This window comes from Ursus americanus, chromosome 26, assembly GCF_024610735.1.
Source record: "Ursus americanus isolate L20-20 chromosome 26, mUrsAme1.1.p, whole genome shotgun sequence".
NCBI classification, from domain to species: Eukaryota; Metazoa; Chordata; class Mammalia; order Carnivora; family Ursidae; genus Ursus; species Ursus americanus.
The window spans coordinates 18,900,238-18,914,978 of NC_142152.1; the positions used below are offsets into that span (position 1 = coordinate 18,900,238).

At 38.5% G+C, this 14,741-nt stretch overlaps 1 protein-coding gene across 2 annotated transcripts in view; it reads left to right on the forward strand.

Moving 5' to 3' along the window:
* DNAL1 (dynein axonemal light chain 1) overlaps positions 1-13,789 on the forward strand; it is a 38,315-nt gene extending 24,526 nt beyond the window's left edge. For both annotated transcript variants that reach the window (XM_045807855.2, XM_087856121.1), the window contains exons 6-8: positions 3,082-3,208; positions 4,482-4,622; positions 8,763-13,789. In XM_045807855.2, coding sequence (XP_045663811.1) covers positions 3,082-3,208; positions 4,482-4,622; positions 8,763-8,803 — 309 coding nt within the window. In that variant the 3' untranslated portion in view covers positions 8,804-13,789. The remainder of the gene's footprint in view (positions 1-3,081; positions 3,209-4,481; positions 4,623-8,762) is intronic.
* The last annotated feature ends 952 nt before the right edge of the window (positions 13,790-14,741 follow it).

Below are 14,741 nucleotides of genomic sequence, written 5' to 3' on the forward strand. Positions count from 1 at the left end.
TCTGCTTCCAGTTCTTTCGGGTGTATGCTCAGAAGCAGAAATAGCAGAACGCCTGGGTGGCTCAGTTCGTTAAACAGCTGCCTTCAGCTCAGGTCATGATCCCAGGGTTCTGGGGTCGAGTCCCGCATTGGGTTCCTTCCTTAGTGGGAGCCTGCTTCTCCCTCTGCCTGCCACTCTCCCACTTGTGCGTGCTCTCTCTGTCAAATAAATAAATAAAATCTTTAAAAAAAAAAAAAAAGAAGTGGGAATCCTGGATCATATATTTTTAATTTTTGGAGGAATCACCAAACTGTTTTTTGTAGTAGCTGTACCATTCCCACCACTAGTGCACAAGGGTTCCAGTTTCTTCATATACTTGTCAACACTTGTTATTTTCCATTTACTTGATAGTAGCCATCCTAATGAGTGTGAAATGTTATCTCAATATGCCAACCTCATTTTACAGAGTAAGAAACTAGGAGGAGGAATGATTTGTTCACATGCAGAAACAGACCAGTTTGCTAAATACCTGTTTACTCCATGTTCAGTTCTCCAAAGAGCCAGTGTATTTAACGACAGATTTCATTGAACTGATTTACACAAACTTAGCCAGGTTTTACTGGCTGATAGTTACCAGATTGCTTCACCAAAATCCTATCATTATTACCTACTTACAAATATATAGAAAACTGTGTTGCTTGGAATGGTTTCAACACCTTTAAAATTTTTCTGTAAAGTTTTATTTAGTCTTAACATACAGCTGTTTCATCTCAGCTATTGTTTTTGTCAGTCCATCTTTGTAGAATATTAGTTTCATAATTTAGACACTAATCACTTCTCAAATGATTAGAACACATAAAAATAGTAATCTAATTGAGCTGGTTAGCAAATCCTTACATTTACATAAGTACAATAAACAGTGGAATAGATTGAAAATGTATTGAAAAAACTATGTTCTGGGCATCCAAAATCTATACATTTGCAAGTCAGTATACATACATAAGAAATTCTCATTCCACAAAGTCATATTGCCAAGGAAAGAAAATTCCCCAATCGCACTGCAATTTGGCAATGGCAAAACAGCTACATCCAAATGGCTGAAAACTAAACTAAAACTAAATGAGTACTTGAATGAATAAAACATCACAGACATCTTCAAAAGTTATCCTATCTAAAGGAATTTCTTTTTTTTTAATATTTTATTTATTTATTCGACCGAGATAGAGACAGCCAGCGAGAGAGGGAACACAAGCAGGGGGAGTGGGAGAGGAAGAAGCAGGCTCCCAGGGAGGAGCTTGATGTGGGGCTCGATCCCATAACGCCGGGATCACGCCCTGAGCCGAAGGCAGACGCTTAACCGCTGTGCCACCCAGGCGCCCCTATCTAAAGGAATTTCTATCCTGTCTTATCCTATCTAAAACAAATTGCTATAATTTATAAGTAGTTAAACAGTTTTTCAGTAAATCAGTGAAAGAGTAAATTCAGCAAATTGGCTCTTGGGAGAATTGACCAACTTGCCTATGCGAAATTGACCGAGAGTCCTCTCCTGCACGTGTAAAACAAAGCTAAGCCGCAGAACCCAGAATTGAGCCTAAGTCTTCTAATCCATATTTAGTCAGTATTTTTCCTGCCACCTCACACTTTCTAAATTGGAGACATGAGTTGAATGGAGATGCAGTGAGATGAAATGTATGCAATATAGTTCAAATTATTTGAAGACTGATTCCCCTCTTCTGAAAGATAGGATACATTAATTAGGTCCTTTGGGAGAAGATATCAGAATACTACTAGGTGAGGGGGTTTGGTTAAATCACAAAGTTCTGATATATGTGTGCCAGGATAGACTGATTTAAAAGGTTTTTTGTTTTTGTTTTTTTTACTTTGAAATTGTTGTTTCTTCTACCCAGAAAGTTGAAACTATGATAAATTTTGGGAGTTGGGGTGACACACAGACTACTTCAGGCCACTCCCTTCTCGGCTTCCCCCTGGTTCCACCAGAATGGAAAATGCACTAAGGATCTTTATCCAGGGTACACTTATTTTCCCTGCAGTCTTTGGAGGGAAAGTTACCAGGACATAGACCTAGCCCCACATTCTAGAGGTTACCATGTGGATGTAGGTAAATTCTTTTGGGATAAGAGGGAATTGAGCATGTAATTGGTCCTGCCTAACACTTTTTTTTTTTTACGGGGGGACAGGCAGGAGGGTAGGGAGAGAGAGAATCCCAAGCTGGCTTCCTGCCCAGCGCGGAACCTGATGCGTGACTTGATCTCACAACCCTGAGATCATAACCTGAGCCGAAATCAAGAGTCAGGCACTTAACTGACTCAGCCACCCAGGTGCCCCTCATTTCTTTTTTATAAAGAGAAATAATCATTACATTTTGTCTTATGTCTATAAAAGAAGGAAGAGTCTTTTTACCACCATTGATTATATGTAGCATTTAAGAGCCATTATAATCTTTATACCATAGTGGAAAGACTATGGGTTTTAAACTGAATTTTATACATTAAAAAAACAAGAGGATGGATAGATAGTGGATGGATAGATGGACAGATATGCAATAGGAAAATGTTAATGGTAGAATCTGGGTAGTAGATACATAGGTATTTGTTATAAGATTCTTTCAACTTTTTGTGTTTGAAAGTTTCCATAGTAAATATTGAAACAAAAACCCTGAAATTTAGACCTAGCTTTATTATTTAATAGCATTGTGATCTTAGAAAATACCTTTAATCTTTCTATAATAGAAATCAAATAACCTGCTTTGCCTATCTTAAATGTTATAAGGATCAAATCATATAATGTACAGGGAAATAATTTGAAATCTGTGCAATTCAATAGAGGTGATAAAATAGGGCTATTATTTCCCCTTTTGGTGATTTCAGGAGCTATTTTTAGTTCAAATCAGTTTGAAGAGAGGAAGAAAATGTTGTACTTACCTTTTTAATGAGAAAAACTCCCACATAGCCTTCAGCCCTCCTGCCAGTGGACAGGTGGGTTTCAGTTCTCTCTGAAGGCCATCGTCTTTATGTTTATAAGAAAGGGGACAGAGGAAAAGTTTAAAAATAAGCTTGTAAACCAAATTGCTTTCTTTTTCAGGAAGCAGTAGGGGACACGTTAGAAGAACTGTGGATCTCCTACAATTTTATTGAGAAGTTGAAAGGGATCCATGTAATGAAGAAATTGAAGATTCTCTACATGTCTAATAACCTAGTGAAAGACTGGGGTAAGCTGAAGCTGGCTCTTTGCTAACCTTCTACCTCCAGTTTAGAGAAAATAGCCCAACAGAGAACAAGATGCAAAACGGGGACATTCTTCCTAAGCACACAGGGAAATAGCTGTAGGAGTTCCTGTCTTTCAGCTGAATGCTTGAAATTTACATTTAAATATTTACTTAAAATAATTATAATTGAATAGATCCTGATCCTATTCATCATGGAAAAATTAAATTATTGTTCAGAGGCTGAATGGAATCAGTTTAAGTTTAATAATTCTTGGGTGGAAGATGTATTTGCCGTCTGTATGACTTCGTTTTTTTATAGTACATTATTCATTCAGCATTTACTAAAGCCCTATTAAGTGTCATGAACTGCGCCAGGCTCTTGAGATACATAGTTGAATAGGATACTGTCCCTACCTTCAAGGAATTCACAACTTAGTGGAAAAAAGAGTAGTTTATAAAATAATAATTATTAAACTGTGTAATGAGTTCTTCCATAGGTATGTGAATGTGTTGATTTGAGAATTCAAAGATGAGGGGCCGCCTGGGCGGCTTGGTCAGTTAAGTGTCGGATTCTTGGTTTCAGCTCAGGTCATGAGCTCAGGGTTGTGAGATCTAGCCCTGCAGGCTCTGTGCTCAGTGCGGAGTCTGTTTAAGACCGTCTCCCTCTCCCTCTGCCCCTCCACCCCTCTCTCTCTCTCAAATAAATAAATCTTTTTTTTTTTTTTTTAAAAGAAGAATTCAAAGATGGGTGCCTGGGTGGCTCAGTCGATTAAGCTTCCGACTCTTGATTTCAGCTCAGGTCTTGATCTCAGCGTCGTGGGATTGAGCCCCACATCAGGCTCCACGTTCCGTAGAGAGTCTGCTTGAGATTCTGTGTCTCCCTCTCCCTCTGTCCCCCACCCCACGCTCACTTGCTCTCTCTTTCTCTCAAATAAATAAATAAATAGATGAGGGAATGGGTAGAGACAAAAGCTGGACGTATCCCTGGAGAGCGATACGTTGGTCTTTGTGATTCTGAACCTCATCCCCTTTTCTCAGTCCATCCTTAGGGAGCATAAAGGTAGGAGAGGTAGGTCTTCTTTTTTCTTCCCTTTCCGTAATGTCTTCAGAGAATGACGTCATATGGTATAATTTCCCTTACTTACTTCAAAATCTTAGTCAATAAATTGTTCTGAATAGTCACAGACTGAGGGCTAGTGATACTGGAGTTCAACCCCAAAAATCATAACAGGAGAGCTTGCCGTTTTAATATGGGATGTATTCTTTGTACTTGTAGCTGAATTTGTGAAGCTGGCAGAATTGCCGTGCCTGGAAGACCTGGTGTTTGTAGGCAATCCCTTGGAAGAGAAGCATTCTGCTGATGGGAACTGGATTGAAGAGGCGACCAAGAGAGTTCCCAAACTGAAAAAGCTGGATGGTGAGTGACTCTGGGCCAGCTTGGGGCAATGCTTTCTAGGCATAAGGATTGAATTTGTGACATGGAATCATGAAAAGGAGCAAAACTAAAAAAGAAATGCTTGTCTCTCATCTCCAAAGCCCTTTCTTTCCATAGGAAATTTTATAGTCTGGGTTTGAGCCAGGGTGAGATGAAAACCTCCTAGGATGCTTAGACTGGTATAAGATCATCCCTGGACCAGAAACTTTTAAGAAAGCTGGGCTTGTTCTCAAGTCGCAAAGGTATTATTTTGCAGAATAACTAAACATACATGATAAGCAGTCGTTTTTTCACAACTGGATCAAAATTGTAGTTTTCTCTCTACCCTCACCCTCTAATTTTAGTTAACCAATATTTAAGATAGGTGTCAATGTCAATAGATATTCCTCACTGACTGGGTTCAAGTTCCAGGTCTACCACTTAATAGCTTTTTCGTCATTGTGCAGTTAATTAATTTCACCAGAACTTGCTCTTTTGTAATCTAAAAACTGGACATGATAGAAGTCCCAGACTTCTCTGGATCTTACCTCCTCCCAGGAAGCCAGGCCAGGACCCCAACCGTTCCAGAACCCACAGACTCCTCTCTTTTCTGCCAGCCCAGGGAAATAACCTTTCTAATCGGAAGAGAATCACTATCCCCCTCCTTTTCCACATCATTCTGCATCTTCTCACAAACTGTCTTCCAGTGATCTTAGGCTTTTCAAAGACAAAAGCCAATTAAGTCTGACGGTCTTTCTCTCCTTTCCACATTGCCCCAGAAGCAGTGATCCAGAGCCGAGGAGGCTACCTGATTGAATGGAGGGAAAGGAAAATATTTAGAAGAAAAACTAAGTAACATCCAGCTACACCATCATCATCCCGTGTACAAATACATGTTCGCCCTCGTGTCTTCAGCACCACACTCATACTGATAGTCACATCCAAAACAGAAGGACCTGGTTGTCTATGGTGGAGGCTTCCTCGTCCCTCAGCCCTTCTCTTCTCTCTTCACCATCCCTGCTGCCTTGTCATTCTATCCTTCCAATATCTTTATCTCCCCATCGCGCCCTTACTACCTCTTTCAGAGCCTCAGTACACATCCCTTTATCCACCCCACCTTACTGAAGTGGTTGTTCTTAAATGGGGCTGCACCCCTATGAAGATACTGGATATTTTGGAATCTCTGGGGAGAGAGTGAACAGGTCTCTATAGTTTGAAAAAGTTTCACAGGTGATTGCAGGATGCCTCCCTGGGAGATATTTGCTCATCTGTCCTCCAATTGAGAATTACTGATGTGAAAAGCTCTTCACTCTCTGTTTTCCTACACTAGAAAATATTAACAGCTTGATTGAAGTTTAATTGACACACAGTTAACTGCACATATCTAAAGTGTATAATTTGGTATGTTTTGATATACACCTCTGAGACCATCGCCACAATTAAGATAGTGAATATGTGATGGCGACTATAGTTAACAATACTGTCTTACAGCTACTTGAAAGTTGCTTAGAGAGTGGATCTTAAAAGTTTTCACCACACACACACACACACACACACACACACACACAGAAGTAACTATTAAAGTGATGAATGTATTAACTAACATTGTGGTAATCATTCCATAAAATATATGTATATTAAATCATCATATTCATACCTTAAACTTACACAATGCTATCTCAGTCATATCTCAATAAAGCTGGGGGGGGGAGGTAATAAACATATGCATCACCCCCAAAAGTATCCTCGTGGCTCTTTGTAATCCCTCCCTCCTGGTCCTTGCCATCATCCTTCCCAGGGCAATCACTGATTGCTTTCTGTCTCTATAGATTAGTTTGAATTTTCTGAGTTTTCTGTCAATTGAATCATTCAGAATGTTCTTTTCTTTTTTACTGGATGCATACCTAGGGGTAAAATGACAGACAATAGATTATCTCTTGTGGAGAGGTACAGGAATAATTGGGAAGAGGCAGACAGGTTTCTAAGATACTGGTAATGTTCTGTTTCCTAAATTGGTAGTGGGTGTACAATCATTGGCTTTATTACTCCTTAAATTGTTTATATTGTACTTATATGAATGACTATTTCACAATTAAAAAATAAAATAGAAAAAAGGGGGTAGGGACATTAGAGTCTTGGACTTTAGCTTTTTTATGTGCATCTTCGGATTCTAGAAACCATTTGTCGTCTTTCAGTTTTGTATACGGGAAGTAAAACCCTTCCCTAAACATGGAACAGAACCCCTCATGTAGACCCTGAGTAGAGCAAGCCACATTACAGCCTTTTGGACCAAGTATTGACCTCAAGCCACTCTGAACAGCCCCTAGGAGAACAAGCTCGGTCTCTCCTAGTACCAGAACAGAGACAGCTACAGCTGCTAACTTGCTTACTTTGCTCTTCTTCTGTTGCTTATAAGCAAAACGAGGGAATCTTAAAAAGCTAAAATGAAAAAGATAATGCCAAATATTAGTGGGATGTAGAGAACTAGAACTCTCAGACCTTGCCAGATGGTAATGTAACTTGGTATAACCACTTTGGAAAGCTGGCATTATCTGTAAAAGCTCTACATACATATCCATTATGACCCAGCACTTTTTCTCCTAGCTGTATACCCAAAAGAAATGGGTGTATATGTTTACCAAATGACGTGTGTGAGAATGTTCATAGCAGCACTGTTTTAGTAGCTATGAATTGAAAATAACCCAAACGCCCATCCACAAACAGTAGAATAAATCATGACATATTCATTCAGTGTAATATTAAACAGCACTGAGAATGAATGAACTACAAATTTCACGCAATATAGATGGATCGTGCAAACATAATGTTGAACAACAGAAGCCAGACCCAGAGTGTGTGTTATACCATCCCATTCATATCAATTTCAAAAACAAGCAAAATAACCTATGGTGTTAGACATTAGGATAGAATGTACCTTTTGTGGGGGGTTAGTGACTGGAAGGGGGCCTGAGGAAGTTTTGGGGGTTCTAATGATGTTCCCTACCTAATCTGGTGCTGGTTACCAGATGTGTTCACTTTGTGTGTATTTATCGATCTGTACACTTACGTAATGTGTGTACTTTGTATGTTATGCTTCAGTAACACTCGCTCTCCCCCCGCGAAAAGATGCTGTGGGGAGTATGGAGAGATGAAACTCTGCTCACTGCCATAAAGAACATAAATATGCATTAAGGAAGGATCACAGGAGAAGAGGCACTGGAGTTGGTTCCTTATTAAGGGTGGGGTTTAGATGGAAGGAGCGTTGGTGGGGGAGACATTCCAAAATGGAGGAACTCTGTTGAACAAGGGTCCAGAGGTAAGAGTGTGCAAGGTGAGTTTGGGAGACTGTGAGTTGATCGGTTTAGCTGGTGCAGAAGGCTGAGGAGTTAAGACAGAACAGTGGACTGGGGTCAAATTGTGGGCAGACTTCAAATGCCAGTGCTCAGAAATGGGTGGCCCTTGGCCCGCTGACAGCCTGCATATGTGTTTTGTTTTTTGTGTTTTGGTTCTTTTTATTTTTTTCCAAAGTTGTCCCTATTGTTTAATATTTGGGAGAGTAATATAAAAATCCAGATTTCTGGCAACATTGGGATTGCATATCTTATTGTGAAAAATGAAGAATATTTCTTTGTGTTTAACATACAGTTTTTACGGTGTATAGGGCTTTATTTTTCTGCCTGGTACCTGTAGGCATTTTATTTGCAACTCTGCATTTGGGGAGCCAGATATTCATAAGTACTTATATTAATCCATTTGAGAATTTCCCTGAGAGGCTTTTTGGATCATTTGAAATTAAAGAGATTATTTTATGAGATTATTTTTATTATGGCACACTTCCTAGCATCTCATAGCTTCTCAGGTTAACAGGAAAATATTTTCATTTAGAGGGACGCCTGAGTGGCTCAGTCGATTGAGTGTCTGCCTTCAGCTCAGGTCATGATCCCGGGGTCCTGGGATCGAGTCCCTCATTGGGCTCCTTGTTCTGCGGGGAGTCTGCTTCTCCCTCAGCCTGCCACTCCATCTGCTTGTGCTCTCTCTCTCTCTGACAAATAAATAAATAAAATCTTTAAAAATATATTTTTTCATTTAGAATTTTAACAGTCTGTTAAGAATGACCAGAAAAAATTTTCTTTTTCATTTTAGGTACCCCAGTAATTAAAGAGGATGAGGAAGAAGATAACTAACACCACGTTTTCTGCTTTGTGTTAATTTATTTAAATGTCATAAGAACAATAGATAAGTTTTGTATAATTGTCTATTTTAAAGATTCTGTGTGGGGCAAAAGGTTCTTAAGACAGATCTCTGATTCCTATCTTTTTTTAAACCTATTGAGTGTTTCTCCCCCCAAACGGTAACACCAACTTCATACATTCTAGTACTTTTTTTAGAAATTCAAATTTTAAATTTTTTGTCTCCAGTTCCAGTTATGTACTACGTGGCCCCATCTACGGAAACTTTTATAGACCAGTCATTTTTAACAACAAAGAACAACAAATACGGTTCTTTATTCAGTTTGTTTAGGGTTTTTTTTTTTTTTTCAGACCAGGCATTTAAATATATATACTTAACTTTTGAATCTGTAGACCATCTTTCCTGAAGGTCTGTGTCCTTATGACTCAGAAGCACAAATGTGTCATGCCTTTGGTTCAGAAGGCAGCACGGTGACAGGAAGAGTTCCTCTTAGAAGAAAGACAGAGCAGTCCTAGAATCAAGAGTCCCAAAGTCCAATTGGAAAAGCTATGGTGAAAAAAGGAAAAATTAATATCTTGGAGGCCTTATAGCCCATGTTATATATACTTACTTGTTTTTGCAAAAATGTGTGCATCGTCAGCTGCAATTTAGGTTGTGTTTGCACACCTGGCCACTTGAGTCACCGTGCACAGTCAGTCACGTTGTGACCCGGGTCGGTGGTTACAATGCCTGTCACGGTCATCCCTTGGAGCACTGCTGTGCGTGTTCCTCGTGTGGACCTGATCTTAGGCACACTTCTTGTTATAGTCCCTTATATGTTATATAAGGAAATATATGTGAACAGTAGTTATATTTGAATTCCTAGCCTAAATGTTGGCCATTCATATATATCAAAATGTTCTCTAATGACTTTCTTCTGTTGACCCTCATGTTGGGAGAAGTGGTTGCTATAAATAAGAATATAGAACTTAAGAGACTGCATCGGATATCTTTCAATAGATTGAATTTAGAATCTCAAAATATATTTTTAGAATGTTTCTAAGTTAGACAGCTCTTAAAATGAATTATGTAAGTGATTGTGAAGGGGAAAGAGAAGAGATATTTCATTATGGGATCCCAGGCAAATGGCAATATTTTTGAGGATTGCCTTCTCTATGAAGCATGGTAGGTGACTTAACCTCAAAACTGCAAAGCAATAGTTGGATACAGAGCTTAGAATTTGTAAGGAAACAAAATCCTTTTGGAAAGTACGAGGTATAGTAGTCAGTAACCGGATGAAGTCCGTAGCAGGTCGTGACTGAATCACTGACAGATTACAGAAAAGAAGTCAGAGGCGCTCTGCCAAATTGTGCCTAAAGTCCCTCAACCAGAGACTGAGTCATTTCCCCATTTACTCATGTAAAATCAGTCGAAGAGGGGAGAGTCATTTTTTTGAAAAAGTGATTGCATAGTCCTGGGTTTCAGAAAACTTCAGCTATCATTTAAGTAGGAATTACATGATTTCTCTGAGTCACTCTGATCTAAAGGGACCACTGCTTTGACAATCAATTCTGAATACAAACATCAAGAGGAAAAATTAGTCCAACACTTTTTTAGCTTCCTTTTAGTTCTTCCTTATAATCTGATAGGAAGAAATCTTTCCTCCGGCTTATACATTCAAAGCCTTTGGGTATTTCTTGTGTGAACTGTAGGCAATGAGTATTCCCCGTGGTGATGTTTAAGTCCCCCAAACTCGGAGGGAAGACCATCGCCTTCACTTGTAGTTTGCCCTTCATCCAGGTGGCAAGCTTCAAGCCATTTTACTATGTATGGATCTATTTTCAAAAGTTACTCTGAAAGTGAGTGTAATAGGGAGGGATGGCTTCATATTGAATCTGTAAAATGGCTTACGATGTTGGTGTGTGGTTTTCTGAATTCTATAATTTAGAAACTAATTTCCCTGGTTCTCCTTGTTTCTTAATGTCTTTTAGTCACTGATAGTTCTCAGAGAAATGTAAGGTGCTTTTCTGTGTCCATTTCACACAAAATTCATATTTAGTTTCACTCAACAAATATTTGAATGACTCCTATGCATCCTTGTCATGGGATTAAAGCCCGAATCCATACCATTAGAAAATGGAAGATAGGGTATATGAGTAAGTTCAGAACATTCTTCCTAAAAAAAAAAAAAAAAAAAAAAGCATTCACTCTAATTATTCCTTTAATCATCCTTTACTGTTGCAAATTTAGCTGATATTGAATGCCTTTGGTTTATGGATTAGATACTTGACCTACTTGGAATGGATTCTCTCTGTGCTCCTGGTTTAAAGCATTATGCCATTTTAGTGGGTTTTTTAAATTAAATTTAAATTTAAATTTCTTCTGTTCTCATAATGGTGGTTGAGCTCTAGAATCAGTTCAGTATTTTAATTTTTCACAGGTAACTTGATTTTAGTCTACAAAGGAATTCAACTTTTCTATGTTCCCTGAGTCTGAGCTTATGGGTGTATTACCTGGTCAGACCTTGAAAGGTTTTTGTGTTCTCTGTTCGTAGGATTTTGTTCCTTTAAACCTGAGTTTCTCGATCTTGGCGCTATTACCATGTTGGGTTGGGTGATGTCCTGTGTACTGCAGGCTGTTTAGCACCATCTCTGGCTTCTACTCATTAGATGCCAGTGGAACCCCCTCTTGGTTGTGACATCCAAAAATGTCTTCAGACATTGCCATCTGTCCTCTCTGGCAGAGGGGTAGGAACAAATCCGTCCCTGGTTAAGAACCAGTGCTTTCTACTAACATTCCTTTTGTCCAGGATGCATTTATTTTCACTCTGTAGTCCTATATGCCACCTGAGTTGTTGTATGAGAGAAGGTGATGTATTTAATAATCACGGATGGAAGGAAAATGGTCGTTGGTTTTGCTTTTTTGTAGCGGTCATTTTAATTTTCATATAACATTAGAAACTCAGGGCTGGAAGGTTCAACTCACATTTTTCAGCAGGGTCTCGACTTTTATTTCTTAGCATTCTTGCTTATCTTAGAACAGTGATTATTAACCTACCTCTCTCTTACTTAACAGAATTCAACTTTATGATAGATTTTTCCTTATCTCTAAAGTTGAACTTTTTGAGTGTGCTTTTAGAAAATGGATCATTCTTTAAGTGTTCATTCTTTAAATGTTCATTCATTGTCCACGAATGCATAGAATTTTCCAGACTGTAGCAGTCATTAAATATGGAAAAATATTTTATAAAGTTTGGCAAAATTTGGTAATCATATATGAAAGTTAGCTGGTGTAGACACCAATTTGGAATGGGATCAGAGGAATGTCTGATCATAATCATTGGTCACTAACTTGGTATGGTTATAAGATACTTAAATGTGGTTCTTGTGAGGAAAAAGAAATTTTGACTTGAATAGATGCTGCTTCTTATACCTTTTACCAGTGGTCTGAAGCAGAGTAACAAGGAATAAGAAATGAATCTTAACTGTTGACTTATTCTCAGAATTGGTCATGTGTAAGTGGAATTGAAGATCGTTATCTCTCTGACCCAGAATCTTCCACCTGGGTTTTTCTTAGGACTAAATGGAAAAAGTGTAGGGTCTAGAAGGGTTGGATTTAATCATTACCTTTTAAAAATTGGTGTGTGTGGGGGGGTGTCAAAGTATTGATCATACGAGTAGTTAGTGTCTCTCTAACTACAGTCTGTCAGTTTGTGAAGACCTTACATTGTAAGTATTGGTAAAGAGAGAAAACTAACTGCTGAACTGAAAGTTATCCTTTAACTGAAATTAATTCCTTTGGCACACATTTTCTTTATTTAGGCTGCTTAATGTGTCTGTGAATAATTAAATATAAAACAAGATTCAGTGTAGCAGAGTTGGTGCTTCTGACACAGCTAACTTGACCGTATTTCTTTATCTTCACTCTAGCATGAGGTTTTGGTTTTTGTTTTTGTAAAACCATAAAATAGGTGCAATAAAAAAAAGGGGGTGTGTTAAGAAAAAATCACTGAACTTTTAGAAATCCCACATCTAAATCTCTATTCCTGCCTTTTTATAAACTAGTGACTACAAAGGAAGAAAACTGAAAGAAAAAAATGAAACTGAGTCTTACTTTTTTCTAAACTAAGAAAAATTTTCTCTTGCCACTTAGAGAAGTCATACCTGGATTCTAGTTAATTTCCCATATTGGGCAGGTAGAGGGGAACCAGCCAACCAAATTCTGATCTGGCAGATTTAACAAGGGGGTGGGGGAGAGTAAACTATTTTGCAGTAGATTTGCACTTTAAAATTATGAACTGGATGTTGGTGGAAAGTACTCCCAAAGGGCAGGTAGGTAAATACCTAACCTGCATGTGGGTATTGAAGAATCCAACTTCATCCTTGCTCGTTCTAAGCCCGCCTGCGCAGTAGTTGTCTGTTGACCTAATCGGAGTCAGGATTTCCCTGTTTCCCTCCCTTGGTGTCATCTTCCACATCTGCTACATTGACAGTCTTCCCTCTGGGGAACGTGTCAAGTAGAATTCTCTTCCTCAGAATAGAAACTTTGTGAGTTATCTTTCCCACATCTAGAGTTGAAAAATTAGATGTTGGTTAAATTAAGTTGTGGCTCATGTTACCAGGGTGGGAAGTTCTTTGCTTCTTTGATCTGCAGGGTACCTGCCTCTGAGGTGCTATTGCCTAGAGGGACCCGTCCCATCAAAAGACCGGTGAGTTGGTAGCTATAGAGAATATTCATATAGCTAGCTACTTCTCCCAGGGTGTCAGTCATGATAACGAGCATCATTCCAGAATCTTTGGCTTCTAAAACCAACTCCGTTCTGAAGAACATTTTAACATCTATTAATACTTTGGTAATAATCTTTTATATGCAGGAATTTTGTAGCATGACTTTATGACTAAACTTATTGTGTTAAATTATTTAGAAATGTTGAGTTTCTGAATGTTATTTTGTGAGACATGTTTTAAAATAGTAATAAATTGTGTTATTTTATAAAAAAATTAATTTGTATCTTTTTGGTTATATGACCATTAGTTTTAGCGAGTACAGAGCAACCACGTGAACTTCCGATGACAGTCAGTTCTGAAGAAATTTGGCCTTTGGATCAAACATTCCACACAGCTTGTGTGCATGTGTATGCGAGAGAGGGGGAGAGCGATTGACTCATTTCTTTATGCTTTTTTTTTTTTTTCTCTGTAGTTACCACCAATGACAATCTCCTCTCCCAGGTTTGTAAGTCTTCATAAGTTCTCTGGGCACCATTTCCATGATCAGTATCCTGGAAAGAGTGCTTCCCGGGACAGCAAGTTACTACTGCACTTGACCATTCCTAGTCCTCTCCTCCCTAGTAGTATACGAGGTTAAGGTTGGTTGACAGGACCCTGATGTGTGGTCTGGAATAACCTGACATTGGCCAGGCCCTTTGTGATACACAAGAAACAGGGAAGAGCCTAGTTACAGCCGTAACATTGCATATTGTCTCACCACGTATTCTGTGCTATGAGCCGAATATAATTTTGGTCTCAGAATGGTACTGTAGTGTACTTTCTACTTCTTTATTCCACAGTTCTTTGGTTATAAGGATGTTTCTTGCTGCTGTCCTCCTTTAAAAAGCAGATTTTAATTTCTGAGCCTATAAAGAGAAAACCTTAATGCAGATTAGAAACAGCTCATTATTTTTAGTTCATTATTTTCTAGAATAAAGGATGGATGTCCAGAATCCTGACATGTGTACCATATATATGTGTTGTATTAAATATATATGTATGTATATGTAGATATATAATTGTTATATATAATAAAAGAATCCTAAGTGATAACCCTCCTTTCTAAAATGCAGTCAGCTCTGCAGCTATAAAAAGGTATATCCCTATGTACAGACATAGAAGGATGCCTATAACATTGGGTGAAAAAAATGAAGAACTCATTATTTTTGTTATGAAGGTAGTATGT